Source organism: Tursiops truncatus, chromosome 20 (genome assembly GCF_011762595.2).
Source record: "Tursiops truncatus isolate mTurTru1 chromosome 20, mTurTru1.mat.Y, whole genome shotgun sequence".
Lineage (NCBI taxonomy): Eukaryota > Metazoa > Chordata > Mammalia > Artiodactyla > Delphinidae > Tursiops > Tursiops truncatus.
In genome coordinates, this window is record NC_047053.1 from 38,765,405 (window position 1) to 38,791,855 (window position 26,451).

The following is a 26,451-nucleotide window of genomic DNA, read 5'->3' on the forward strand; positions in this document are numbered from 1 at the left end:
CACACTCATATGCATCACTTTAGGGACCCATAAAGAGGGGGCTCTGCATACAGGGCCGGCCAAACTCAGCTGATCCCAGCTGAATTTCACGTTTAACGGCTGCATGAGAATCAAGTCAAACCATTCCAGGTCAGAAACACACCCTTCCGACCCTGCCTGCCCACCGTGATGCCCACGGACACACTAGGCTGTGCTCGCTGTGCTCAGAGTCTCCTGGGCTAATCCAGGGGTTTTCAAACTGTGTTCCGTGGAGCTCTAGCAGCTTCTCGGAGGTTCCTGCGCCTCCAGAACCAGGAGGTACAGGCTCTGCCCCACCCCCACCCCAATCGGAACAGCTCTGTGTTTTCCTTTTTTTATTTTGATCTGTTTCACATATTAGATTTGTTTGAAGAGCAGCTTCCCATGTTAAAAAATACTGGAAAAAAGATTCCCTGGACCAAATGATTCCTAAAGTGCTAACATTGTGTAGGTCCACAGTTCATCTGGAATGGCTTTTGCTGCCCTCCGGGCTGGCAGGGCTCCCTCAAGGCTCTGCAGAACACAAACCACGAAGCCAGGGAAAGGGGGAGGGAGGGGCGTGGGCCAGCAGCTCCCGGCCCCCCGGACTCTTCTCTGCAGCACAGGCAGGAGCAGTGCTCAGTGCAGAGTAGCCTTCCGGTGAAGCCCGTCCGCATCACAGCCCGCGGGGCCTGACCCCGGCCCGCCCTCAAGAGCCCTGCATCTCTGTCCAGTCCCTCTGCTGCAGGATGTGCTGCAGCAGCCCGTTGACCACGTCCAGCGTCTCATCCTTCTCCAGCACGATGTCATACGAGTCCATGTAGCGCTCCCGCTGCTCCTCCACCTGCCGGGGGAGCAGAGACCGAGAGTCCTCCAGTGCCCTGCCCTCCGCGTTGCCCGCTGTTGCCCACCTGGGGCTGGGGAAGAGGGCATTCAAGCTGCGACTCCCCAGGAGGAGTTCAAGGTTACCGGGACCTGCCCTTTGGAGACACAGATGGCCATGGATGCAGGCTGCCACAATTAACCCTTGGGTCAGTGCCAAAAGGACCATCACAACGATTAGAAACAAAAACTATCAGACGTTACCTCTAATCTATCTGGATCGAATCTTCATGAGGCTTCAGCACCTGCCGGCTGAGGGTGAGAACTGGAGCCCTTCTAGCCTGATGCCACACTGTGCCCCTCTGTGACCTCATGTTTTCACCCCTGTCAACCTCTGGTCTGTTCCTATGCTTTCCTTCTCTAAATTATAAACCCACATCCTGAATACCAACATCTCCCATCTCAATCATGCCTTACTGGTATGATTTAGGAGGACTGGTAATCAGCCCAACCACTTTCTAAACTATGTCACCTTGGGCAAGTTACTGAACCCCCTTGCCTCAGTTTCCTCATTTGTAAACTGGGTATAACAGTCACTACCTCAGAGTATGACTGCACAGATGAACTGGGTTAACGTGCGCGGCACCCGGTACGTGTGGGCTGATGACGTGCTCTGACCTCTGGGTCACGCCGTGTGCTTCGTGCACAGCTGTAACCACTGGGTATTTCTTCTGTTTCCTATGAGACTATGGCTTGTGTCTGACCTCTGTGCCTCTCGTACTTCACACAGGGTCCGGCCCACAGAAGGTGTTCAATAAGCACTCGTTAACAGGAATGAAGGAGAAGCCGGCCATGAAGAACCCGGGTCTCCTACCTACCTTGTCATTTAGGAAGCCAATCTTGAGAATGTTCTCCACGCCAGGAACCCCATCAGCCATGGTGAGGTCCCCCATGGAGTCTCCCAGCAGGAGGATGTTGGTTTTGCCCTGAAGCTGCTCGAAGTAACCAGAGTTCTCACACACGGAGCTGTTCTTGTTGTAGGTGTGTATGAGCTGGCCCTTGAATCCCTTTAGGAAGCCCTAAATAATCAAGGCAAGAGACAGACAGAAGGACTACAAGGACCCATTCGGGACCAGTGTTCCACTGTCTCTGCCACAGAGGAAAGGGAATCCTGAAAGGCACAGATAATGCCAGAACTTCATTGTGATCCAACTAGGGGTCAGCAAGCTAGGGCCCGTGGACTAGATTTGGCCTGTTTTTGGAAATTGATTTGCTGGAACACAGCCAGGTCCATTTGTTTACATCTTGTCTACGGGTGCTTTTTTGTGTGACAGAGTAGCTGTGACAGAGATCATATTGCCCGCAAAGCCCGAGATACTTACTACCTGGTCATTTACAGAAAAAGTTTACAACCCCTGGTTTAAATTAACAGGAACCATCAAATATTGTTGATCGCCTACTCTGGTGAAAGCGTGAAGCCCGTGATACAAGCGCTGCCTGGCTACATGTGCGCTAACCTCAGCTGTGGGCCACACCCTAACCACAGGTCAAAGGGATGAAAATTCCAGCCTTGGTTTTAAGGGGAAGAAGTCAGAACACGGGTGAGTCAGAGCAGCCCACCTCTGGCTCAAGAAAAACAAGTCCAAGTCCCAGCCCTTGAGTACCTAGGATGGCACACGAGCCATGACAGTGACACGGGGCCTGGCCGAGCCCTGAACTCAGTCGTCCCTGGCAGAGTCGACTGTCAGCCAAACACCCAAGAGTGGGTCCTTCAAAAGCGACTGTCTTTAGCTGGCACTAATAAATAAATAACTGCCGAGGGCAAAGAAGCTGGCATGCCTTCCCTCCCCCCTCCCCCATCAGGGTTAACATTTAGGGTGAAGCACCCTGGCTGGCGGTCCCCACCCCTCTTCCAGCCCCAGCTCACATCTTCATCAAACTCCATGTAGTTAGAGACGATGTGGATGTTCGGGTGGAACACTTTCCTCTGCCGCATGATTTCTTCCAGGATATCCCCAACGCCCGCGGAGAAGATGAAAAGGGGAACGCTGTTCTGGGAGAGGGTGTTGAAGAACGTCTTGTATCCATCCCTGAAGTGACATGAGCGGTTCTGAAATGGCACTGCCTCTGCGACTGTTCTTTATTTTCTATTTGGGTTACATCTTTAACATTTTTAAAAAACATTTTAAATTGTGGTATAAAATACATACAGTAAGTTATTAAAGTGCACTAATCTTAAGTGTTCAGCTCAGTTAATATTTACACATGTTCACACACATGTACTTACTAATCAGGTCAAGATTCCCTCATGTTCCTTCCCAGTCGATGCCATCGCCCCCATTTTGACTTCACATCACCATTGATTTGCTCTCCCTGCCCCTGAACTTCATATACACCATACAACCACATTTTTTGTTTGTTTGTTTGTTTGTTTGTTTCTGTATTATCTTGCCTGAGCAAAATACAACCAGGCAGCTATCCTGAGGCAGCTTCACTGGGGAACACCTCCAACCCACCCAGGCACTTACTGGGTTTGCACGTGTCTACTCTCCTGGCTTTCCACGAGCTAGCCTCTCTCCCCAATCAGGACACACAATCCTTGAGGGAAGGCACCCGTGTGGACTCCTTCCTCTACGTGCCCTCATCCCTCCTCCAGTAAAGAACGCTCCAGCAGACAGCTGCACTGTGAAGGCCACGGAAGATCAAGGGCCCTAGGTCAGCCAACTCCCATGTCTGGATAAAGAACGCCAGTCGCTGTGGGGACCCCAAAAGTCTGTTTATCATTGGGAAGAATGAGCTAGACGCTGTTTGTTCTAGGAGATGGAGCCCTGGTCATATTCACACCACATCCACTACCAGCAGACTGCATCCTGGGACACACCCAAGGATAGAAAATTCTCTGGCTGTGTCCAGAGAGGACAAGCAAGACCTTCTCCACGTCATCTACTCATGGTGCTAGATCGCTTCTGACTCTCCCAGCAACCGACTCCTCTTTGATTCTTCCCAGCCTCTCTTTCGTGAGCAAACCCATCGCAAACAGTCTGGCAGAAACATTTTCCAGGGCAGGCAGCTCACCTAAGCATTGCGTTGGACTCTCTCACCGCCTGGGCTATCTGAAACTTCTGAACCTTCTGCTGGCACAGGAGCTCATGCGCTTTGGTCCACCTGGAAACAGACACCCCACGAAACCCCAAATTCACACCACTAAGTAAAGTGACCTTTCCCACCTCAGGGCCGAGTCTCCTCTGGAAGTACTGACAGCGGAGGCCTCATCCTTTCCCCCAGAGCCATTTCCTGAAGGACCCTGCTTGTCCCTAAAGGAAGAGGGTGAGACAGCAACACAGCAGCAACACAAGAGCTGGGCAAGTTGCTGCTGATGTCAAAGCTCTTCTGAATCCCTTCCTCTGTGACCCCACTCTATGGAGAACTGGGGCTTTGCCCAGTGATACTGGTTTCCTTAGGAGGGTTATTGCCCCAAAGCACTTATTGCCCCAAACTAAGGGGCTTCTAACTCATTCCAAGGATACTTGGTGAGCCCTCTACTCTAGCAGTAGCCACACGTAGCCTGGCTTTATCTGGACAATTTGTTCTAGCAGCTGCGCTTGTGGCCTTCAGTTAAGCATTCAGTAATGTAAAGGAGCCTGCATCTGACCAAAGCTCAGGAAAAATACGCCCCCGTCCAGACCAAGCATCGTGAGGGCCAGGGGCGTTTCACCACCACCATCACTTACCATTCCACCATGTCAGGTAACTTCTCTTTGATGGTCCGGTGTGGGTCAATCTCAATTGGGTAATAGTGGTGGAAGAGCGCTTTGAGCTGTGACATCGAAATGAAGAGAAAAGCCGTTTAGTCCACATCAAGTTTTCCCCAGCAGAGTCCTACAGTCCAGCATGAGAAAAAAGTCACCTAGAAGATGCAACTCCAGGTAAGGGAGTGACTGGAGCTGCAGAGTCGGCCATCCCTCTGCACTCCCGCTTAATCAGTAAGAACTGATTTAACGCTGTATTTCCCAAAATGTGGTACATTTTCTCAGGTGGTAGGCAAGATAACTTTTGGGGGGGGCGTACATGGATAAAAACACTTTTCATTTTAGTGGTTTGGGATTCATTTTAATGTATGTCGGAAAAAAGAAAACTAGAATAGCACACTCATGCTTTCATAAAGATTGCTCCTTTCTTTTGCAAGTTAACTGCATTCAGATCTTTAAAGGCAGGGTAATTTACACAGATCTGGCAAAAATCATTCAAGTGAACTAGAAGACTGGAGCTTGGGACACAGCATGTTAGGGGATAACTCCATCGCACTGCCAACGTCAGGTGGACAACCTCACGGGGAGCATCTCTGTGCACCTCCTCTGGCTAAGGTCACCTTCCACATGCCAGGACCTTCCACAATCTAGGGAGGCTGCTTCAGGGATCATGTGTCACATGGGCTCAGTCAGTAACAGTGCCCAATAAAAATGAGAATTGACTGAGTAAAAAATTTTAATTTTAATACGTGCATGGTGTCGGAATATTATGAGATCAAATGGAGTCCCTGACCATCAGTCCAAAAGAGGGTTAAATACAAAGAGTGACAGAGACGGAAGGCTCCTAAAATGTGTTAAGATTCTCAATGTTTCCTTGAGTGTGAGAACATTTTTCTGAAAGTATAACAGAATTCAACAGAATATAAATTTCTTTTTTTAAAAAATTTATTTATTTTATTTTTGGCTGTGTTGGGTCTGCGTTTCTGTGCAAGGGCTTTCTCTAGTTGCAGCAAGCGGGGGCCACTCTTCATCGCAGTGCACGGGCCTCTCACTATCGTGGCCTCTCTTGTGGAGCACAGGCTCCAGACACGCAGGCTCAGTAGTTGTGGCGCACGGGCCTAGCTGCTCCGCGGCATGTGGGATCCTCCCAGACCAGGGCTCGAACCCGTGTCCCCTGCATTGGCAGGCAGATTCTGAACCACTGCGTCACCAGGGAAACCCCCAGAATATAAATTTTTAAAAAGAAAAAAGATTTCTTACATAAATTTTGCTTTGTTAATTTCTTCAGGAACCCATCAACGCCACAAATCTTAATGTTCTCTAGCTTCTTTATCCCAGAGAGGGCATCCAAACCTATTGTCTTATTTGTGGACGTAGCTCTCTGGAAGCTGCTATGATCGGGGATGTGAGGAACCAAAAAAAGTGACCTGCCAAAGGTAATCAGTGGTGGAGCCAGAATCTACCTTAAGCTACAAGTGGCATCACCAGAGAGACAGGTGTAGAAACACAAGAGCTATCTATAATTCACTGTCCATCTTAATAACCAGTAATCATGACAGAGTATTAGAAGATCTGACCAATATGGCAGACCAACAGACCACTTAGTAACCAATTTGGTGAACTTCATAATCAAGTGGAACTAAATGATATAGCTCTTTAGCAGAAAGAGCTCAGCAACCTGCAGAGAAACGAGGGGCTAGCACAGCTCTGCTCTGGCAAAGAGGACACTGATGGGAAGAACGCGTAGCAAAGTAAAATGAACTCCAAGGCTACAGGGATCGCTTTACAGTATCTGTATGCATCTTATGGAAACGGGAGTTTCATACACAGATGTTAATTCAGAAGTCTTTCTTGGTACCTGCTGCCTTACCAAGAAAATTTATACTATCAAGGAAAGAGCATAATATAGAGGAAAGAGTTCGGGAACAGAATCAGATCTATGGGAAAACCAAGCTCTGCATCTTGCTGTATGACCTCGGGTACGTTGCTCAAACCTCTCCAAGCCTGTTTTCCCATCTGCTAAATGGAGACAGTAATGATTCTATCCACCTCTCGGAGTTGTGGGAGGGTTAAACAGCAAACATCGAAGTCTCCTATTAAGTTCTACAGATAGGAGTAAGCATATTCCAACCATCTATCATCCCGTGTCTTGGCCAATAAGGAAAAGCTGTTTCAGTGTATTAAGACTAGGTCCACCTGAGCATAACAACAATTTTTTAAAAAATTAATCTTCTGAGGTCTTAACCCTGGAATCTTTGGTCCTAACCAAGAACCACTGGAAGTCGTATATGATAGCCATTTCTGAGCAAAGAAGGGAGTAACCCACCTCTTTCCGGCACTCCTCACTGATGATCTTGCTGTTATCCAGAATATCTGCAAAAACACGGAACTCCTTTTACTTGCCCCTTATAAGCCATCGTCCTGTCAAGCCCAATAAAGCAAGCTAGTATGTGACTTACTGTAAGAAGAAGGGCATCGCTTTCCATTATATGCAAACCTGCTCAAGGTCATGTCAAAATCAGAAATGACCTAAAATGCAAAAGAGAGATGAAGCCTAGACAGGCTCCTTCCAGGGTGGCCCTGTGCCAGCCAGGGAGGATGATTATGGAAGTCCAAACAGCTCAGTGCCGGTCTGCGGGCAAAGCCCTGGGGGAGTCAGGAAGCGCCGAAGGAAGAACTAATCCTAGTTAATACCTGTGCTAACCCAGAGAAGACCCAGCCTCTCTGAGGATGGGGGTGGGGACTGCAGAATCAGGACCCCTTCCACTCTTTCAATAGCACCCATCTCAATGCCCTGGTCCTTCGTAAGATGCCCCCACCTTTTGGCCCATCTACACATCTGCGTCTTCTTGGGGAGCCCACCAACCTCGGCTAGTGAGGACAAGACCCGGAGGCCTGGTGTGGGGTGCGTTCTGTCTACAGCACGACCTGAGAAATTTGAAATCTAGGTTGCTGGGCAGGTGGGCTCTCCCCAAGGCAAAACAGGCTTGCCCTCGGGCAGCTGGCCATTTCTAGGGGCTGAAGGCATGCTTGCTGGTGTCCGCAGCAAAGCGGGAAGGCGCACTGGGCAGGCCACATCCCCAGCCCCCCCCCCCCGCGGTACCTGTAAGCGGTCTCCCCCGCCCTTGCGGAGGGCGCCCACGATCTCCTGCACCCGCCCGGGCTGCCGCATCAGAACCGTGGCCTTCATCAGGGTGCTCACCTGTCCCGAGACCCGAGAGAACCGCTGACCCCGGCACCGCGTTGCGCTCAAGGGGAGGCCGGCGAGGCCGGGCCGGGGGCGCGGGGGACGAGCGGGGGCTCCGGCCGGGCCTGGGCGCCTACGGGCCGCAGTGGCGCGGCGAGGCCCAGGCGGCCCGGTGGGGGTCTCGGAGCGCCCGGGGTTTCGGGGCCCGCCCCACGCCGGTCTCCTCCTCCCGCCTCACCTCCTCCGCCATGGCGCTCGCCGGCCTGTTGGCGGCGTGGGCACAACGACCGCCCCGCGGCCTCACTGCGCAGGCGTCGCTTCCGCGGGGCGGGGTGGGGGTGAGGTGCGGGGACGGGGAACGGGTCCGGGGCGGGGGGTGGGGGGTGGACGGGGAGTGTCCCAAGAGGCTGGGGTTACGTGGGTGGGTGCCACTCTTTTTAGAACAAAAACCCTAACCGGAATGGACGTTTCCAGGCTTAAGGTTTGCATGAGCAAAAGGGCGCAGATGGGAGGGGGTGTGAAGGAGCCATAAGTGAGTTCTGTTGAAGATCCAGAAGGTGCTTCCTTCACGGGCCTCGCTCCTCATCACAGAAGATGAGTGACTCAGTCCAGAGGGCAGGAGGGCCCTGGACATCTGGGCCAGAATGAAAACCCATCAGCTTTACTTCTCCCTTCTGCCTCCTCTGACTCGGTTTCCTTGAACTCAGTGTCTCAGGAGCCAAGGGCCAAGCTGCGGAAGAAGGTAGATGGTTGCCACAGAGACGCCAAACTGAGCACCGGAAGCGGGCAGCAGGAGCTAGAGTGAATCAAAAGTCTTACGTGGTGTTAGTGGTCACGTCCTGCTTCTGGTTGGTTGCAGAAGATGTGGGGTGGTCTTCAGCCTGAGTGATGCCATGGGGGCGGGGGGGGGGGGAGGAATGAGGACAGGGACAGGAGAGAGTTCCAGAACCTGACATCACAATCCTGAGAGTGATGTCACAGCGGGCCCAGGATTCTGGAACTTGGGCTGCCTGCTGGGCCCAATGTGAAAGGTGTAGTAGGAAGAAGGAGTGACAGCTGGCTAAAGGGCCCCGACCATCCTCCCCGACACCCTAGGAGAGCAGCCTGGCTCCCCTTGTCCCAGGGTGCCATGGAGATGGAGAGCACGGCGGCCTCCACAGGTTTCCACCAGCCTCACATGGAGAGGAAGATGAGTGCGATGACCTGTGAGATCTTCAACGAGCTTAGGCTAGAGGGCAAGCTCTGCGACGTGGTCATCAAGGTCAATGGTTTTGAGTTCAATGCCCACAAGAACATCCTCTGTAGCTGCAGTTCCTACTTTAGGTACAACAGGGTTGCTGGACTAAGCCAAAAGGGGGAATGGGGCTCATTCTGAGACATTTTGGTTCATTTCATATTTCCCACCCCATTATCTTAAGTTTAGGGACACTGTCAAAGCCCTGGGCTCCTGTAGACTGGCTCCTTTGTCTTCTGAAGAGGCACAGCTAGGGCCAGAGCCTCTTCTGTCTCATTTTCAACTAGATTTCAACCAACTATTGGTGGGCCAGATGCATTTTTTCTTTGATTTTCACCCAAACCAACGTTTGGGAAGGTTGGACACCTGTAGTGGGTTTCCTACTTAAACCTAGATGACAGTGCCACTCCAGCCACCCCTTAAGCCCCTATCTGAGACTATCTCAAACAGGGTGACAAATTAACAAGGACTGAGAGGGTGGGAAGGGGGATGAGGGGAAAGAACCAAGGAAATATTTTTCAGAAGAAAAAAGGAGTTTGAGCCAAAACTATTGTAACCCAGGAAGTAAAAGACCTATTTTGTTCATGAGCTGAAAATATGTGAGTACTCGGTTCCAATGAAGATATGATAAGTGCGTGCCACCCATTGCTAAAAATTCTCATTCATCTAGACCTAGAGCCGGGTATACAAAAAGACCAAATAGTGACTATTTTAAGCTTTGCAGGCCATACAGTCTCTGTCACAACTCCACTCTGCCTTTAGTAGGAAAGCAGCCACAGACAATACTAAATGAAAGGGCATGGCTCTGTTCCAATAAAATTATTTATGAATACCGAAATTTGCATTTAACTTCCAGGTGTCACAAAATATTTTCCCCCCAAAACAAAAGAAAAAAATTTTTCCCCATTTAAAAATGTAAAAAATATTCTTAGCTCACGTGCAGTACAAAAACGAGAGTTGGCCTGAATTTGGCCAAGAGGCTGTAGGTTTTCAGACCTCTTCTCTAGAGAATTTGATCTCTGAGCCCACATTCCTTTAAACTTCCTAGAAAAAGGAAGGAAAAATATATTAGAGCAGGGACTTCTGTCCTCTGCAACACCTAGAGAAGTACCTAGCTACATAGTAGGGACCCAATAAGTTGTTGTGGAATAGTAGTCATTTTACTCATTCAATAATTATTTATGGAGTGCCCATTTTGTGACAGGTACTGGAAATAAAACAATGTATAAACATTCCTGTTCTCGTAAAGTTTACCTTCCAGTAGGGGGAACAGGCATTTAATAAATAAAATACGTATTACGTCATAAGTGCTAGGGAAAAAAAGGAAGATAGAGAGGGGTCAGTGGTAATTTTAAATAGGATTATCACTTTGCTGACAAAGTGACATTCGAGCAAAGACTTCAAGGGGCTGCGGTCTTGGGAAATAACGGAGATCTGGGGGGAGCCTTCCAGGCAGAGTACGAAGCAAAGTGCACAGATGGAAGCATCTCTGGTGTATTCAAGGAAAGCAAGGCCAGCAGGGCCGCAGCAAGGTGAGGAGGAAGGTGAGAGGAAATATGGTTAGAGAGGTATTCATGGTCCAGATCTCAGAGGTCTCTTGTAGTCCCTGGTAAGGACTTTGTATTTTACTCTGAGTAACAAGGGAAGTCAGTGGAAGGTTCTGAGCGGAAGAGGAGCATCAACTCATAAGGAGCATGCTGGTGTCTGGGATAAGACTATAAACTCTGGAGGTGTCAAAAGCAGAAGCAGAGAGATCAGTTGGGAGGTTTACTTCCAATAATCTAGGCAAGAGCTGGTGGTGGCTCACACCAAGAAGGTAGCAATGAGAGAGGTGAGAAGCGATCAGATTCTGGATATGTGTTGATTGAATAATACTTGGTTTTTTTTGTGTTTTTTTTGCGGTACGTGGGCCTCTCACTGTTGCGGCCTCTCCCGTTGCAGAGCACAGGCTCCGGACGCGCAGGCTCAGCGGCCATGGCTCACGGGCCCAGCCGCTCGGCGGCAGGTGGGATCTTCCCAGACCGGGGCACGAACCCGTGTCCCCCCAGTCGGCAGGCGGACTCTCAACCACTGAGCCACCAGGGAAGCCCAATAATACTTGTTTTAAAAGTGTATTTGCTCAAGTTTAATTTCCTTAATTAAGATAGAATTTGGTGGGCAATGGGCTGAGACAGAAAAAGACCTCGGTCTTACTCCCAGCTGCAGATACCAGTTTCTCCATCCACAAAATGGGAAAAAGCCTACTTATCATGAAGATAGGAATAAAAGTGACCAAAGTCAAAGTTCTTGGAAAGGTTCTCTTGACCACTGTATAAAAGCTACCCTCCTCCCCCCGCTTCCTCACGCCAATTTCTTTCCAATTTACTTATTGTGCACACTATTTGGAAAATGTCCAAATGTCCCACAACAAGAGAAGGTGGCGGGGGGAGGGAACATGGCAAACTAGAGAGAAGTATTTCAGTGACTGCTAGTTTCTTTCTTTCTTCCAGAGCTTTGTTTACAAGTGGCTGGAACAACATTGAAAAGAAGGTATACAACATCCCTGGCATTACCCCCAACATGATGAAGCTAATTATCGAATATGCGTACACCCGGACTGTCCCCATCACACCAGACAACATGGAGAACCTGCTGGTTGCTGCAGACCAATTTAACATCATGGGTATTGTCAGGGCTTGCTGTGAGTTCCTCGAGTCGGAGCTGTGTTTGGATAATTGTATCGGCATCTGCAAGTTCACAGACTACATCTACTGCCCTGAGCTGAGGCGGAAGACCTACACGTTCATACTGCACAACTTTGAGGAGATGGTGAAAGTCTCAGAAGAGTTTTTAGAGCTCTCAGTCACTGAACTTAAGGATATCATTGAGAAAGATGAACTCAACGTCAAACAAGAAGATGCTGTATTTGAGGCCATTGTAAAATGGACTTCTTATGACCCCCAAAATAGAAAGCAGCATATTTCAGTCTTGCTTCCCAAGGTCGTTTAGTTATTCTTTTGTGGGATGCTTAATTGCTTTTTTTTTTTTTTTTTGCCTGGGCCACATGGTTTGTGGGATCTTAATTCCACAACCAGGGATCGAACCCATGCCCCTGCAGTGGAAGCTCAGAGTCCTAACCACTGGACTGCCAGAGAATTCCCTTAATTGCTCACTTTTGATTCATTTATCCCAGAGGGATTGTCCCAAGAGCCATACTCAGATGTTTGACAGATTCCAAGGCTGTAGTTATACTTACATATACTTATATATGTACCTCTACAGAAGGCATCCCCTGCTATTCTCTGGAATTTTGCAATTTTCTTTGCCCTTGACATTGCTAGTTCCTTCTGCTCCAGTTATATTCTCTTTGACCAAGATTCTCCCTGGTAGTGGGGGAAGGAGAGGGCAGGCCTTCAAAAGAATTCTAAAGGGTCTTCCTCTCACCCCTTTCCTTCTGTGAGTTTCCCCAACCAAAACAGGAGTTGGACAAGAAACCAGATCATGAGCATTGCACTCAATTGTAGCCATTTGGTGCTAATTCATGTTATTTTACATATAGAGACATAGATATCCAATTACTGAATAATGACCACAGCTTTTTCTGGTCTAATAGTCCTGTCCAGGGGCCAAGGAATGGACTAGCTCTGTGACCACTTGAGGTGGCTTCTATCTCGCTCATTCTCAGCATCCAATGTATACCACCTCCAAAACACAAATATTTAAACTGTGAGCTGTAAATTACAAAAACAAAACAAAACATGATCCTACTGCATTCGGAGAAGACTGTAAAACTGCGGGCTTAAGGACATGGGTTTTCCAGACACCACACCTAGTCTGAATGACTTTCTCTATTTCCTTCTTAGGTTCGCCTGGGTCTAATGCATGCTGAATACTTCATGACCAATGTTAAGATGAATGACTATATCAAAGACAGCGAGGAATGCAAGCCAGTCATCATTAATGCACTGAAGGCCATGTATGACCTAAACATGAACGGATCTTCTAATTCTGACTTCACCAACCCACTCACCAGGCCCCGCCTGCCCTACGCCATCCTATTTGCAATTGGTGGCTGGAGTGGTGGGAGCCCCACCAATACCATTGAGGCATATGATGCTCGGGCAGACAGATGGCTGAATGTCACTTGTGAGGAAGAGAGTCCTCGTGCCTACCACGGGACAGCTTATTTGAAAGGCTATGTTTATATCATTGGGGGGTTCGATAGTATAGACTATTTCAATAGTGTCAAGCGTTTTAACCCAGTCAAGAAAACGTGGCACCAGGTATCCCCGATGCACTCCAAGCGTTGCTATGTCAGCGTGACAGTCCTCGGTAATTTTATTTATGCCATGGGAGGATTTGATGGCTACGTGCGTCTCAACACTGCTGAACGTTATGAGCCAGAGACCAACCAATGGACACTCATTGCCCCCATGCATGAACAGAGGAGTGACGCGAGTGCCACAACACTCCATGGAAAGGTAAGACCCCAGGGGAAGGGGGGGTTAGGAGATGTGACAGCAAACAGGCCTGGAAATAATGCATGGAAAACAGAAGTGGCAGTGTTCACTTTGCAATGCTAACTCCTTCATCAAATGACTATCTTTTCTGATTTTACTTATTAAAAAGCAATGCGTGCACATGTGGAAAAAAGAAACTCAGACTGAAGACTGGCATCAGAAGTGTCCCCTGCCCCAGCCACCACCATATACACACCCTTTCTTTCTACTCCCCAGTTTTAATAATCTTGGAACTCTCTTCACACAGGTCTACATATGTGGCGGGTTTAACGGAAATGAATGCCTGTCAACGGCAGAAGTGTACAACGCTGAGAGTAATCAGTGGACAGTCATAGCACCCATGAGAAGCAGGAGGAGTGGAATAGGCGTAACTGCTTATGGAGAACACGTATATGCGGTGAGTTCCTTTTGTACAACAAAAATTATAGCCCTACATTTCCTATTAGCAAAGAGGTTTACACTACCACTGGGAAGAATCTGAAAGCTTCTTTCCATGGAAGATAGTGGAAGAGGGAGGTATGAAATCACTGGTCCCCCCTGCCACCCCCAAAGAGGGCATCCTCAGCAAACAGAAGCGATGGTTAACAGCCAGCTGTGTTTCCTCTGCTGTCCACAGGTAGGCGGCTTTGATGGAGCTAATCGACTTAGGAGTGCAGAAGTCTACAGCCCAGTGGCTAATATCTGGCGCACCATCCCCACTATGTTTACTCCTCGTAGCAATTTTGGTATTGGGGTGGTAGACGACCTCTTGTTTGTGGTGGGTGGTTTTAATGGCTTTACCACCACCTTTAATGTTGAGTGCTATGATGAAAAGACCGAAGAGTGGTATGATGCTCATGACATGAGCATATACCGCAGTGCTCTGAGCTGCTGTGTGGTACCAGGGCTGGCCAACGTTGAGGAATACGCAGCTAGACGAGGCAACTTCACAGGATTAGCACTGCGCGATGAAGTAAGGCATTCCGCCTCGACAAGTACCCTACCTGTATGAGCCTCTTCACTTAGCTAATAAAAAGTCTAAGCAAGCAATAAGAATTTTCTTTTAAATAAATGCAGTGTTTAAACTTGTAAGAGTATTGGAAAATGTTCAACTTAAGGGAGCCAAGGGTTGCATGACTGAAGGGAATAAGAGGGGAGGAAGAAAGCAATTATATTCAATGGTGCAGAGTTAAAAAGGAAAAATCACAGTGCAAATCAGCTCTAAAGAAATACATTTATTTAAAACTTACATTGAGATGATTAGTAGCTATAACACAGAACAAGATAGCTTTAGGAACATAAAACAAGCTATTTTACAATGTAATGTCTCAAAGTGTCCTAAATTCTATATCTCCTCTGACTTAAGGGGGGGGCAGTCAAGATTATACTTGCAGTAGATAGGGGCTTGATACTGTCAGCCCAGAAAACTCACTATATCAACTGGAACTAAATATTTATTTTACAAATAACTCAAAGAGCCCCAGCACATGGATCATAAGATCTTCAACCATGTAGCAAGCACTACTTTTCAGGAGTGCATTATGCAGGAGGATTAAGTTAACAAGTGCTCTACTGTATGTGCTTCACTGTCAGACATTTCCAGTAATGGTCATGGAGAGTAAGACAAAAGCTCTACAAAGGTAATCAACAAAGAGTGGTTATTTGCTATCTAATTAAATTCCTCGAAGCAAAATGACGATTCTGTTATTGTTATTGTATTACATCACGACTATGAGCTGTTTTGTTTCCAATGACCAAAACATATTATAATAGTAAGCATTATAACAAAAACAAAAATGGACTATTCTCAAGAAAGTAACAAACTGGAGTGATGAACTGTGACAGAATGTTTAACAGTTTAAAAAAGGAGAGACTGAATTGTTTCTCCAAATATTCTACACTTAAATGACAACCTATACACACCCTATGTTTCTAGTGTAGGCAGAGAACTTGCTTCACAATTCTACGTATTTGGAAAAGACGTGAAATGTGGCCGATACACTTAGTTTGAGGCAAGTACAAAAAAACCTCCCTTTGGTTATGCTCGATTAGGCCAAGTAACTAAAATATACAATTCAGCTTACGTGTCTACCAATAGTATAGTGTTCATATTAGAATTATGAAGCAGAGAATGAAGTATTTACACATACCACGTCTACACTAGCAAGAAACATAAAGAGGAAAAAAAGTGTGCCCTAGAAACTGCCTTACCAGCAGCCTGAGGAGTTTAATGTACAGAAGAACAGAAATCTGCCATAAACACTATCTTTCTATCTCTTCACACTTCTGTCCTACATAAAAAAAGATTTCAAAATTTTTTTGGTCCCAGAAATACAATACAAAATCAAGTAATCAAGACAAAACTGATGTCAATGAATTTTGAGGGTTTTTTTTTTTTTAGCAAAGTAGTTTTGAATTGGCACAGCAAAAGCAAAGTTGGGTATCAAGATACACAAGACTAATCATGCAAACAACTGCAAGTGAGATGTATTACTTAAACACTAAGCTCATGACTGACATTCTCAATATATACACTGATTTTTTTTTTTTTAAACCGTGGTGGGGTAGGTATAGTTAAAGGATATCCATTCTAAGATACAAGCAGCCTCACTCATATAGTCATTACTTTTTGGTATAATCAATTCCTCTCTTTTCCTTCTACAAAACAAAAACAAAAGCAAAAAAGGTTTGCTTGAATACATATTAAGCTGTCTTTTTAAAGCTGCATTTTTAACTTCTTAAGTTATCAAACACAATCTTTAAGGTTTCATCAAAAAGGAAATTTCTTTCCCAAAGAGCCACTTTAGGCTGGTCATCATAATCAGAACCTTTCCAAATACTGCAGGAAGTTACTTCCAGTTTAGAATTTCAGAATGTCAGCCTTGAACAGATTTAAGCAAATCTGGTTTCTTTCCTTATTAACAAGTTAGTTAGGATATTTCAGAAACACAAGTTACTGATGTGAAATCACACATGTGAATTCAAATATGAAAATTAGGAATTCAGTAGTCAGGAACCCTGCACACATCGTCATGCAAGGAAGGAAGGACTTACCCTCTCTTTCCAGCCATGGCCTCGGCTGCCTGCCGAGTTAAAAAACAACAGTTTCAATCACGTTTTCAAAACCAGATTCTACCTAAATCTTATGAGTTATGACTTCCGCCACATCATGTGAAAAAAAGATAACCCTACAAATAACTTGGTAATGACTGTCTCAGAAGACAACTCTGAGACAAAAAAAAAAAGGCAATCAAAAACCTTACACCCTTCTGGAGAGAAACTGGCACCTTAGTGAGCTACTAAATTATTTCAACAGCACCAAGAAAAGGCAGTTTGCTAGCACAGTCTATCAGAGAGAAATGAGAACTTCATTCAATGAGCTTTCCTGTCTTACTTGCATAGACCTCTCACAACTACTTAGCACTTCTCAGAATCCAAATAGCTTTTATTAAAATAACTACAAATAAATGGAAATTAAGAAAACAGTAGAGGTGGGGTAGGATAATATATCCTCATATAGAAATAGACTTGCAGGGCTTCCCTGGTGGCGCAGTGGTTGAGAGTCCGCCTGCCGATGCAGGGGACACGGGTTCGTGCCCTGGTCCGGGAAGGTCCCACATGCCGCGGAGCGGCTGTGCCCGTGAGCCATGGCCGCTGGGCCTGCGCGTCTGGAGTCTGTGCTCTGCAGTGGGGGAGGCCACAACAGTGAGAGGCCCGCGTAATGCAAAAAAAAAAAAAAAAGAAAGAAATAGACTTGCAGTCTCCCATCCCTACCCCGGCCTAAATTAAATGGTTTTAAAGCAGATTTCCAACACATTATTGAAAAACTTTGTCCTAGGCAGGGATACCAATTCAGAAATTTCAGTTAAGTTCTTAGTATAGCGTCCAAGGGCTAAACATTAATAGTCTCACAGCACACTGAGAGCCAAAATTCCTGGTTGTGCTTTTTTTCCTTTTGATGTTTGATCCAACTAATAAGATTAACTATAATGGCCTAGGGAAAAAAAAAATCACTGTACTTGGAATTCACCTTCTAGAATGGTATTCCAGAATGTCTAAGAAGGTAGAGACATTCTGAAAGAAACAAGAAAAGTATACTGGACCCACACTTCAAACCGTTAGAGCAGGAGTCCCTTACGTTAACTGAGTGCTAAAAGTCAACCTAAGTGCTAATTTGCATAAAGCCTGGGCGCAGATAAGAATATCAGAAGAATGCATAAAAATAAATAAAAGATAACCAAAGTGATAAATTTTTAAGAGCCATAATTATGCGCCCAAATGTAGTATTCTAGGCTCAGGCAAAGTTCCAATGAAAGTCTAGGGCAACTGGATAAAACATTGTAATAACCCAGGCTGAGAAATAATAAGGCTTCTCTTTAGCAACATTTCTCTAAATTGTTACTTCCTTCCCATTTTGAAGAAAGTTTCTTTTAGAAAGGAGTGGTAAGGATTCCATACAATATGCGTCAGAGCAAAAGTTAAAATTGAAGGCATTGTGTCGATTGTCATGGGCATTATTTACACTCATTAATTTGTCTTCAAATAAGCCTGCAACTCCCGAAAAAAGTGTTTTTAAATTTTTCGGTGCCTTTGATTTCTTACTCTAGACTAATAATACTTTTCTTCTTAGAGAAATAAATTTCACAGATATGACTTCCTCTATATTCAATCAGTCAGCTAAAGATCAGTACTCTTGCCAACTACCACTGTCTCAGAGCGATGACTTGAAGTTTATAACACAGTTGCTAAAGAAATGAAAAATACTCAAAAAATGCATGAGCCAATCACAAAGTTCTTATCAATCATCTCTTCTAGAAATAAACAAGACAGCATTTGTAGATAAACAAATATAAAAAAGTATCAATGCAAACATTCTGAAATCACCTTGCTGAAATACTGTGCTTTTCCCTTCAAATTTCAATCTCACTATTGCACATACCTCCTGTAGATGACGGCTCAATGCATAAATTCTGATCTTGTCAAAACCAACCATTCGGGAAAAAAATGAAAAAGATTATCAAAGTAAATGTGCAAATATAACTGGTGCTTAAAGCATGTTCAAAACATAAGACCCTAAGACAAAGGAGTTAAAACTTGCTGGCAGACAAACAGTCAAGTAACTACACCTGGTTTTTCCACTTATCTTTAGTAAGATCTTATTCAGCTAATACACACGCAAACCAAAGATGGATAAAGACTGCAAACTAACAAAAATTACCATGTATTGAATTGATCTTCCCATTCTTCAGTTTTTGACTATATCTCCTTTATATGGGGCGATAATCAGTTCATGTAGAAAATAAGTTATTGACATACTTTTTCAAGTAACAGTCTGGGTATCTTCAGCCTCATGAACAGGTATAACGGTTTTGAGCTGCACATATCAGAGAACCTAGCATTCTATCTGAGAGCTTGGCACTCGTCGCATGTTTAGGGCGTGTCGATGTATTTCTTGCATCTGTCTGATCCGGTCCTTCTGCCACATTAAGTTTTGAGGCATAGGATATCTCTGAGTGCCATGCAAGTACCGGTATGGGATTCTCACATGGCAGGCAGTGGCTCTACAACGAGGCTGTGGCATGGGAGGAAGAAGCATCCACCTCTTTCTCTCGGCACAATATCGGTAAGCTTCTTTCCGATACTGTTTGTCAATATCGTCACTGTTTTTCCAGCCTCCAATAATGAAAACGTCATCTTTGTAATAGCAAATGGCCGCTCCTTCGATGCTTAGGACTTCTGGAGGTAAGCTTTCAAGGATCTCATCGGAAACTTGGCTGGCAATTTTTCTTACTGCTTCTTCATTTTCTAAAGAATAACTCTTGGGACAGCATGAGGCTGTCTGATAAAAGTTTGAATTGACCACAGACATTTGGAAAGAGCAGTAATTGTCAATAAGTGGCAAAGATTCCACATCTTGCCACTGTCGAGTCTCCGTATCGTAACAAGTGATGACAGCCTTTAATCCGTCTTCAGTGTCGCGGTCCACAGGAGTGCGGGCAGCGATGTACACAAACCGGTCTTCAATGGCTAGTGCTTTAACGTCTCGAAGAATCTTTGGTGCTGATTCCAAGTTGTGCCATTTATCAAGCTCGGGATTATAAACAGTCACATCTTTAAAACCAGGACTGAAGTTGCCATGTCCTCCAATGCTGTATAGCTTCCCTTTGACTTCTGTTAGTCCAAAAGAATGCTTCCTTGTCATCAGACTACAAACGTGTTCCCAGGTATTCAAGTTTGGGTTATACCTTTCCACAGTTTTAGCAAACCCTGGTTCCATCGACCCAGCAACATACACGTAGGATTCTGTTACTGCAACAGCATGTCCATCAAGGTGATTATGAATATGGGGTAGGTTTACCCATCTGTCCTCATCGACAAAATATCCCACACATTCACTTAAATAGTCCCCTCCTTCTGACACGCCTCCAATAACCATGATCACGTCCATGTTTTGCCCATAGCGAGGTAATAATGAGACATGAGACGCAGGATGCTGGAACGTGCCAGACTGTATATTCTCGGCTCTAAGAGCATGCCTCTCCACTGCGTCGGCCACTAACTTGACACAAACTTCATTATTGGCCACCAGCCTCTCTGGTTTGACATGACGAGTAAGGTAAGTAGGTTTCATCTGGGACAATCTGAGCAATTTAAAAAGTTCTTCAAAGTATCTCTCTCTCTCTTCAGCATTTCTCTGAACCCATTTCAAAACGGTTTCAAATAGAACCTCTTCAGAATCAACTGTAATCTCCAAGTCTGACAGCCAGTCTCGAATGAGGTGGAAAGGTAAAGTATAAAATTCCTCATCCTGAATTACTTTGTGGAAGTTTCTCCGTATCATATCCGCAGCTTTCAGAGCAAGTTGGCTTAGAGTATACATGTGAGCTAAACTATGAATGGCCACACAATTAGACAGATGAAGTTTTTTCTTGAGAAATTCTCCACAAAATTCTTTTAAACGAATTAATAGGAACCTAAAATCAAGAAAAAGAGAAAGAATTTTCCAATGTGCATATTTTATGTGGCTGTACTTTTGAGAGCATCTGAATTATAAACTGAAATGTAAGCTTCATCTCACTTCATGCACAACACCTGAAAAAGCATATCCTCCCAAATTAAAAAAGATTGTGCTGAAAAGTAGGTTTAAAAGCATATATAAAAATCATCTTTATATATTTTAAATTATTTCCATTAGATAGTTTATATGTACTATATATTACACAAAGTATGTATAATACACACACACACAGAATTTTTGATTATGTAAGGTGTTTCAGAACGTATCCTTCAATAACGTGCAACAGTCCCATACTTTATTTCCACTTTAACTTGCCCTTGGCAAAGGCAAATCCCTATCCAAGGTTGTCTCTGCCATCCTGCCCTAGTCCTTTGCCAGCAACCAGCCTCTTCTTAGGTGAGGCTGGGTCTCAGTGAAGAGAATTTCTTTAGCATCAGCTACATGGTACAGGAACTGTGACTCCTGGGAGGCTGTCTGGTCAGCTCTCAGAGGGAATGGCGGTGCAGGCTTTGTGTCAGAGGTTTTAATCCTCTCTTCACCAGAGCTTTCTCCTTGAGTAGCCCAGGGGTGGGGGCAGGGGTGGTGCTCAGGGGTTTTGTCCTGAGCTGGGTTCTCATTAAAGCAGGTGAGGCAAGGCAAACGAAAACATCTGAAGAAGCCAGGAAATAAAACAACAACAGAAAACGTGTAGGATGGTCCACGTTACAAAAGTAAAGAAAGTAGTTTGGCATGTAGCTGACTAGATGTTGTTTGCTCACATAAGTTAATCTGGCAGAATTCAGCGCCAGGGGTGGCCACTTTGAGACCACTGCTGAAGAGTAAGTCCCCAGAACTGAGAACATTAAATAATGTAAGAACGACTTCATCGGGACTTCCCTGGGGTCCAGTGGTTAAGACTCCGTGCTTCCACTGCAGGGGGCGCGGGTTCCACCCCTGGATGGGGAACCAAGATCCCACAGGCCGCTTGGCACGGCCAAAAAAGGAAAAAAAAAAGGAATCACTTCATCAGTCCAGGCCTCTCTCACTGCAGTAACCATTTGCTATTGTGATTATTGTGCTTAATAACTGACTGCGATATGAAGATGAATCTCAAGACAGGCTCCCTTCACCCTCTCCAGAGAACACACCATCTCAGACATAAAACAGAGACAAGGTTGAGTGGTAAGAGCTCTAGTGGCTCTCACACATGTCGGTGCCAGGGTCACTCACTCCTGGGCTGCCCCGCCCCCTACTTCTGATTTTCGGCAGGCACTCCAGGTAAGCCGACACGTATCCCCTTGGACAGGTATTTGGAAACACCGCTCTATGAAAACAATGGCTACTGTATACTGGGCACGCGCCATGTGACAGGCATCATGCTGGGCACTTCCTATTATCCCTTCAGGCTGTAGGTGCCTGCAAGGTAGGTGTGATCAACAGAAAGAGTATATGGGGGGAGGTGGGGAGGTAGTAAAGGAATCCTGCCTCAGAGCTGATGGGTGAGGTTGGATGTGATGGTTACAGGGCGCTTAGTACCAAACACAAGGCAGCTGCTCAGCAACTGACATATGGAGAGAAGTTAAAGTGTTAAGTCAACTGCCTGGGGTGTTCTCTCCTCTCCTCACCCCAATTCTCCAGTAAAGCAGCAGTAAAACTGAAAGAACACAAGCTCACATGACAGAAGCAAACGTGGCTTGAATGAGTGCAATGACCCTTCTCTATCCATCTGCATTCAACAAACCTCCCTCTCTTCTCTCAGACCTACATCCACCCACCCAACCCCACCCTCAAATAGATGACCCAGTCTCGTGCTTTGAGAAAACAGAAGCAGTCAGGCAAAAACTTCATTTTCCCACTACCTTTTTTTGTTTTTTGGTCACACCTCGCAGCTTGTGGGATCTTAGTTCCCCGACCGGGGATTGAACCCGGGCCCCGGCAGTGAGAGCACCTAGTCCTAACCACTGGACTGCCGGGGAATTCTCTCCCACTATCCAATCTGTCTGCCTAACAGCTGTACCCTATACTCTGCCTTCCCAGTCCAACTTCTCCACTTTTAATATGGATTCCATCCCCTTCTTGGTTTCAAGGACTTTGGTCCTATAACATCAATTTCTCCTCTTCCACAGATTCATTTTCCATCAGCACACAAACACGCTCCACTATCTCCTGTCTTGGGGGTGGGGGCGAAGACCTTCCTGGACTCCTCTCCACACATGTCCATGTGTATCATTTTTCTGATCCTCTTGACAGTCAGACTTAAATGGCTCTTGTCAGTGCCATCAGGGACCTCTATTATCACCAAATCCAATGATCACTTACAGTTGACAGAGCTGACATGATTGGCTACTCCCTCCTTGGACACACTTTAGGCTTCCATGGGATCAGTCTCCTCTGCTGGTTCCTCTTTACCATTCTGGAGAACCCCAGGGCTCAGTCCCGCTGTTTCTCTTTTCTATCTAGACTCTCTTCCTAAGTAATTTCATCCAGTCTGGAGGCTTTAATTACCACCTATGTGCTAATTTCCTTCCAATCTGTAGCTCCCAGTGCTCTTCTATACGACTGCCTACTAGACATTTCCTGGACCAAAAACCAAACTCCTGATTTTCCTCCCAAACACTTTCCTGCAGTCTTTCACATCTTAATAAATAATGAACGAACTCCATCTTTCCAGTGGGTCAAAAAATTAGCAGGCTTTTCCCTAACCCCCACATCAAATCCATCAGCAAATGCATCTCCTCTGCCTTCAAAATATGTCTAGAATCAAAGCATTTCTCTTCACTCTTCCTTCTCCCTCCTCAATCCAAACCTCCACCACCATTGCCACAACCTCCTAAACTAGTCTCTCTGCTTCTGCCCTTGCAGCCCCTTCCCCACCACCTCATCCTTTTTCTCAACACAACAGCATTCTCCAAATCAGAGTGCATCATTCCTCTAGCCCAAACCTTCCCACGTCATTCAGAGTAAGAGCCCAAGTCCTTCCACAGGCTGACAAGGCCCTGTGGGATCCGGATCCATCCCCATTACCACCTTCAGGCCTCTCCTACTCCTCTCACCCTGCATCCCTTTGATTCAGCCACACTGGCCTCCTGCTATTCTCTAACACCCAGACAAGCACCATCTCAGGACAAGCACCTGTGTCCCCAACCTGAAACACCCTTAACCTCACTTCCTTCGGTTCTTTGCAAAATGTCTTCTTCACAAGGATTCCTCTATCCATCCAATTTTAAAAACAGCTCCTTTACACCAGCACTTTCTATATGCCCCACCATCCTTCATTTTTCAAAACAGCTCTAGCAATCACCTAACGTGCTGTTTTATGTATTGTCCATCTACCAATGTAAGTGCAATGTGGAAAGGGACTTTCGTCTGTTTTGTTCACTGCTGAATTCCCAGCAGCTCAGAACTCAGTGTCTGAACTGATGCATAATAGGTACTCAATAGGTATTTGTTCAAATAACGAATGTGTAACATAATACCGCCCCCAAAGACTCCGCCCCACCTCCAAACTGCATTCACCTGCCTCCTACCTAGTCTCTGGAACATCCATCTGGGCCCCCTACAATCCATCTTCCCCAGCAGCAGAATCATCTTTAAAAATATTTAAATCAGATCATTTCTTTAGCCAGCTTCCCATCACCCAGTAAAATCCAAACTCCTTTCCCCAACGCATTTCACACACCCTTCTCCCCTTCACCCACTAGATCACTGAGTTTTCCTTTTTTACTTCTTCTCTAAGCCAAGTGAGATCCCGCCCGAGGGCCTTTGCGCTATCTGCCAGAAATGGTCATTCCCCATGTTTGCATGGCCAGTACTCCGTTGCCGTTTAAAGGTCTGTTTAAATGTCACCTCCTCAGAAAGGTCTTTCCTCTACGCAATCACTATCCTTTCATCCTTTTTATTTTATTTTTATTTATTTTTTTTGCGGTACGCGGGCCTCTCACTGTTGTGGCCTCTCCCGTTGCGGGGCACAGGCTCCGGACGCGCAGGCTCAGCGGCCATGGCTCATGGGCCCAGCCGCTCCGCGGCATGTGGGATCTTCCCAGACCGGGGCACGAACCCGTGTCCCCTGCATCGGCAGGCGGACTCTCAACCACTGCGCCACCAGGGAAGCCCCCTTTCATCCTTTTTAAATGTCAACACAGTACTTATTACATGCGGACCTTCTTCTTCATTGCCTTTGTCCCTTCACCTGGAGTCTGACAGGGTGCCCTCGCCGGATGGCAGGTTGCAACCTCAGCACCCAGCGCAGGGGCGGCCCCACAGCACACAGCAGGCGCTCAATAAGTATCAAACGAATGCACTTCGTCAGGGCTCACTCGAGCCCACCCTGGACACTGTCCTCCCCGCCTTCTCCTGCGCCCTCCCGGGATGCGGCCCTCGGTCGGCGAGCATCCCCACCCCCGCCCTGCACATCCCGCCTTCGCCACCTACCTGTCGGCCAACTCCAGCACCTCGTGCACACTGCCCGTGCTGACGCGGATGCGCCCGGTGTACATGTACTCGATAACAGCTTCCACCGTGTCGGGTTCGGGCCCGGGCTCGGAGCTCCACTTGCGCATCTCCACCCGGCCCGAGCGGGACTCGGAGAACTGGCCCGAGAGCAGGGGCGTGAAGTACTCGGTGGCGGCGGCCAGCACCGAGCGATGGGCCCGGAACTCGCGGCCTCCCGCACCGCCGAAGCACAAGGTAATGTCGCAGAAGAGGCCCTGGCGCCGCTGCTCGTTCTGCCTCCATGACAGCTCCGAGCAGTGAGAGCTGCACTCGAAATCCTCGGCCTCCGGGCCCGGGTCGCCCCCGCTCGCTTCCATTGCAGACAAGCCAGGCCCAGGCCCGAAGTCCACCGTGCCGCTGCCTCTGACTTCGGCGGCCAGCCCTGCCGAGCCGGCGGCGGCCGTCTCCATGCTCTCCATCTCTAGCACCTGCAGAGATGCAGCCGCAGCCGCCGCTGCTGCTGCCGCCACCGCCGCCGCCGCCATCTTGACGCCGCCGCCCCCGACCCCGCAGTCCCCGAAGGATCCGGCAGTCCTGGTGCGACACAGAGGGATTCTGGGAATAAATAGTGGGCGCGGGGCGGAGCCGGCCGCCGCTGGGTCTGCGCATGCGCCCCCCCCGCCCTAACGCGTACCCCTCAGGTAAGGTGCAAACGTAATGCTCCCCAGTTATGACAGTCTCCCCGGGGGCCGCCCATCCACACGCCCTTGGGAGGATGGCTGTTTCCATCCCCTTAGAGAGCAGCGTGCTCTTCGTGATCGTTTTGTAAAACAAAAGGCCCCTTAGACCCTCACCCAGTGTTGTCTTGGGTGGCAACACTGGATTTTTATTTAAAAGTTTAGAATGGCCTTGGAGTAAAAATTGAAAAAGAAAAAAAAGACTCGAGACTGAGCCCCAGTTAAGTGGATGCGGGTGAGCAAGTTACTTATTATCTCTGAACTAATTTATCTTTCTAAAAAATGGGATACTATCTAGATTGGAAGACCGCTGTGAGGATTAAATGAGATGCTTGTCAGGTGTTTTACATAGTGCTTGGTCCACAGTTACTGTTCCATACATACTTGTTAAAAAGATAAATAAAAGCCACTTTGGGGCTTTAAGCAAGGGAGTGGCTCAATCAGATACCTGTTTTAAAATGTCGCTGGTGGCTGTGTGGAGAATGGACCGTAAGGGGACAAAAGTGGAACTAAGGGCACTAAGTTATCAGACCAGATATGTGTAGATCGGAGGGGTAAATCGACAGGACTTGGCAACCAGAGAAGTGAAGGCAGGCTTTTGGCTTGAGTATCTAAGTAAAGCTTTGGTTCCCATTCACTGAGAAATGGAAGGTACAGATTCACGGGAGAAGATAGTGGGGGTTTTTTGAAGAGAGTATTTTGATTCTTTTTTTTTTTAAGAGATGGACGAACATTTTTAAAACTACATGTAGTAAAACTATTAGAAAGTACACTTCAAAGGAATGCAGATGAAAGGAAATGGATGACATGAGACAGCAG

The 26,451-nt window shown here is 46.7% G+C and overlaps 3 protein-coding genes and 1 long non-coding RNA gene across 14 annotated transcripts; 1 reads left to right on the forward strand and 3 right to left on the reverse strand.

Moving 5' to 3' along the window:
• Positions 1-338: 338 nt before the first annotated feature.
• NT5C3B (5'-nucleotidase, cytosolic IIIB) lies at positions 339-8,295 on the reverse strand. Of its 5 annotated transcripts, none has more exons than XM_073797649.1 (9): positions 8,212-8,295; positions 7,672-7,770; positions 7,028-7,097; positions 6,895-6,941; positions 4,551-4,636; positions 3,895-3,984; positions 2,747-2,909; positions 1,698-1,898; positions 339-841 (listed from the first exon to the last, which is right to left on the reverse strand). In XM_073797649.1, exons 1-9 carry the CDS (start codon positions 8,242-8,244, stop codon positions 707-709), a joined length of 924 nt encoding a protein of 307 aa, XP_073653750.1. In that variant the 5' UTR covers positions 8,245-8,295; the 3' UTR covers positions 339-706. The 5 variants fall into 5 exon arrangements, with proteins under 5 accessions (XP_073653750.1, XP_073653751.1, XP_073653752.1 ...); XM_073797650.1 differs by lacking the exon at positions 8,212-8,295 and adding an exon at positions 7,994-8,125; XM_073797651.1 differs by lacking the exons at positions 7,672-7,770; positions 8,212-8,295 and adding an exon at positions 7,771-8,124 and having other exon boundaries at positions 6,895-6,960.
• On the reverse strand, positions 5,492-6,888 carry LOC141277352 (uncharacterized). Its single transcript, XR_012328599.1, has 2 exons — positions 5,829-6,888; positions 5,492-5,742 (listed from the first exon to the last, which is right to left on the reverse strand). It is a non-coding gene; the product is annotated as an uncharacterized lncRNA (long non-coding RNA).
• An 85-nt stretch (positions 8,296-8,380) lies between the features above and the next one.
• KLHL10 (kelch like family member 10) lies at positions 8,381-14,553 on the forward strand. 4 transcript variants are annotated; one of them, XM_073797644.1, is made up of 5 exons: positions 8,381-8,497; positions 11,479-11,968; positions 12,832-13,449; positions 13,736-13,885; positions 14,105-14,553. In XM_073797644.1, the coding sequence occupies exons 2-5, from the start codon at positions 11,549-11,551 to the stop codon at positions 14,477-14,479; spliced, it is 1,563 nt and encodes a 520-aa protein (XP_073653745.1). In that variant the 5' UTR covers positions 8,381-8,497; positions 11,479-11,548; the 3' UTR covers positions 14,480-14,553. The 4 variants fall into 4 exon arrangements, with proteins under 4 accessions (XP_073653745.1, XP_004323823.3, XP_073653744.1 ...); XM_004323775.4 differs by lacking the exon at positions 8,381-8,497 and adding an exon at positions 8,722-9,078; XM_073797643.1 differs by lacking the exon at positions 8,381-8,497 and adding an exon at positions 8,722-9,078 and having other exon boundaries at positions 14,109-14,359.
• Positions 14,554-14,687: 134 nt separating this feature from the next.
• Positions 14,688-25,493, reverse strand: KLHL11 (kelch like family member 11). Of its 4 annotated transcripts, none has more exons than XR_002177167.3 (3): positions 24,896-25,493; positions 18,686-20,441; positions 14,688-16,550 (listed from the first exon to the last, which is right to left on the reverse strand). XR_002177167.3 is itself a non-coding variant. In XM_019939389.3 (2 exons), exons 1-2 carry the CDS (start codon positions 25,438-25,440, stop codon positions 16,421-16,423), a joined length of 675 nt encoding a protein of 224 aa, XP_019794948.2. In that variant the 5' UTR covers positions 25,441-25,493; the 3' UTR covers positions 14,688-16,420. The 4 variants fall into 4 exon arrangements, 2 of the variants coding, with proteins under 2 accessions (XP_019794948.2, XP_004324409.3); XR_004523685.2 differs by having other exon boundaries at positions 14,688-17,149; XM_019939389.3 differs by lacking the exon at positions 18,686-20,441.
• Positions 25,494-26,451: the final 958 nt, after the last annotated feature.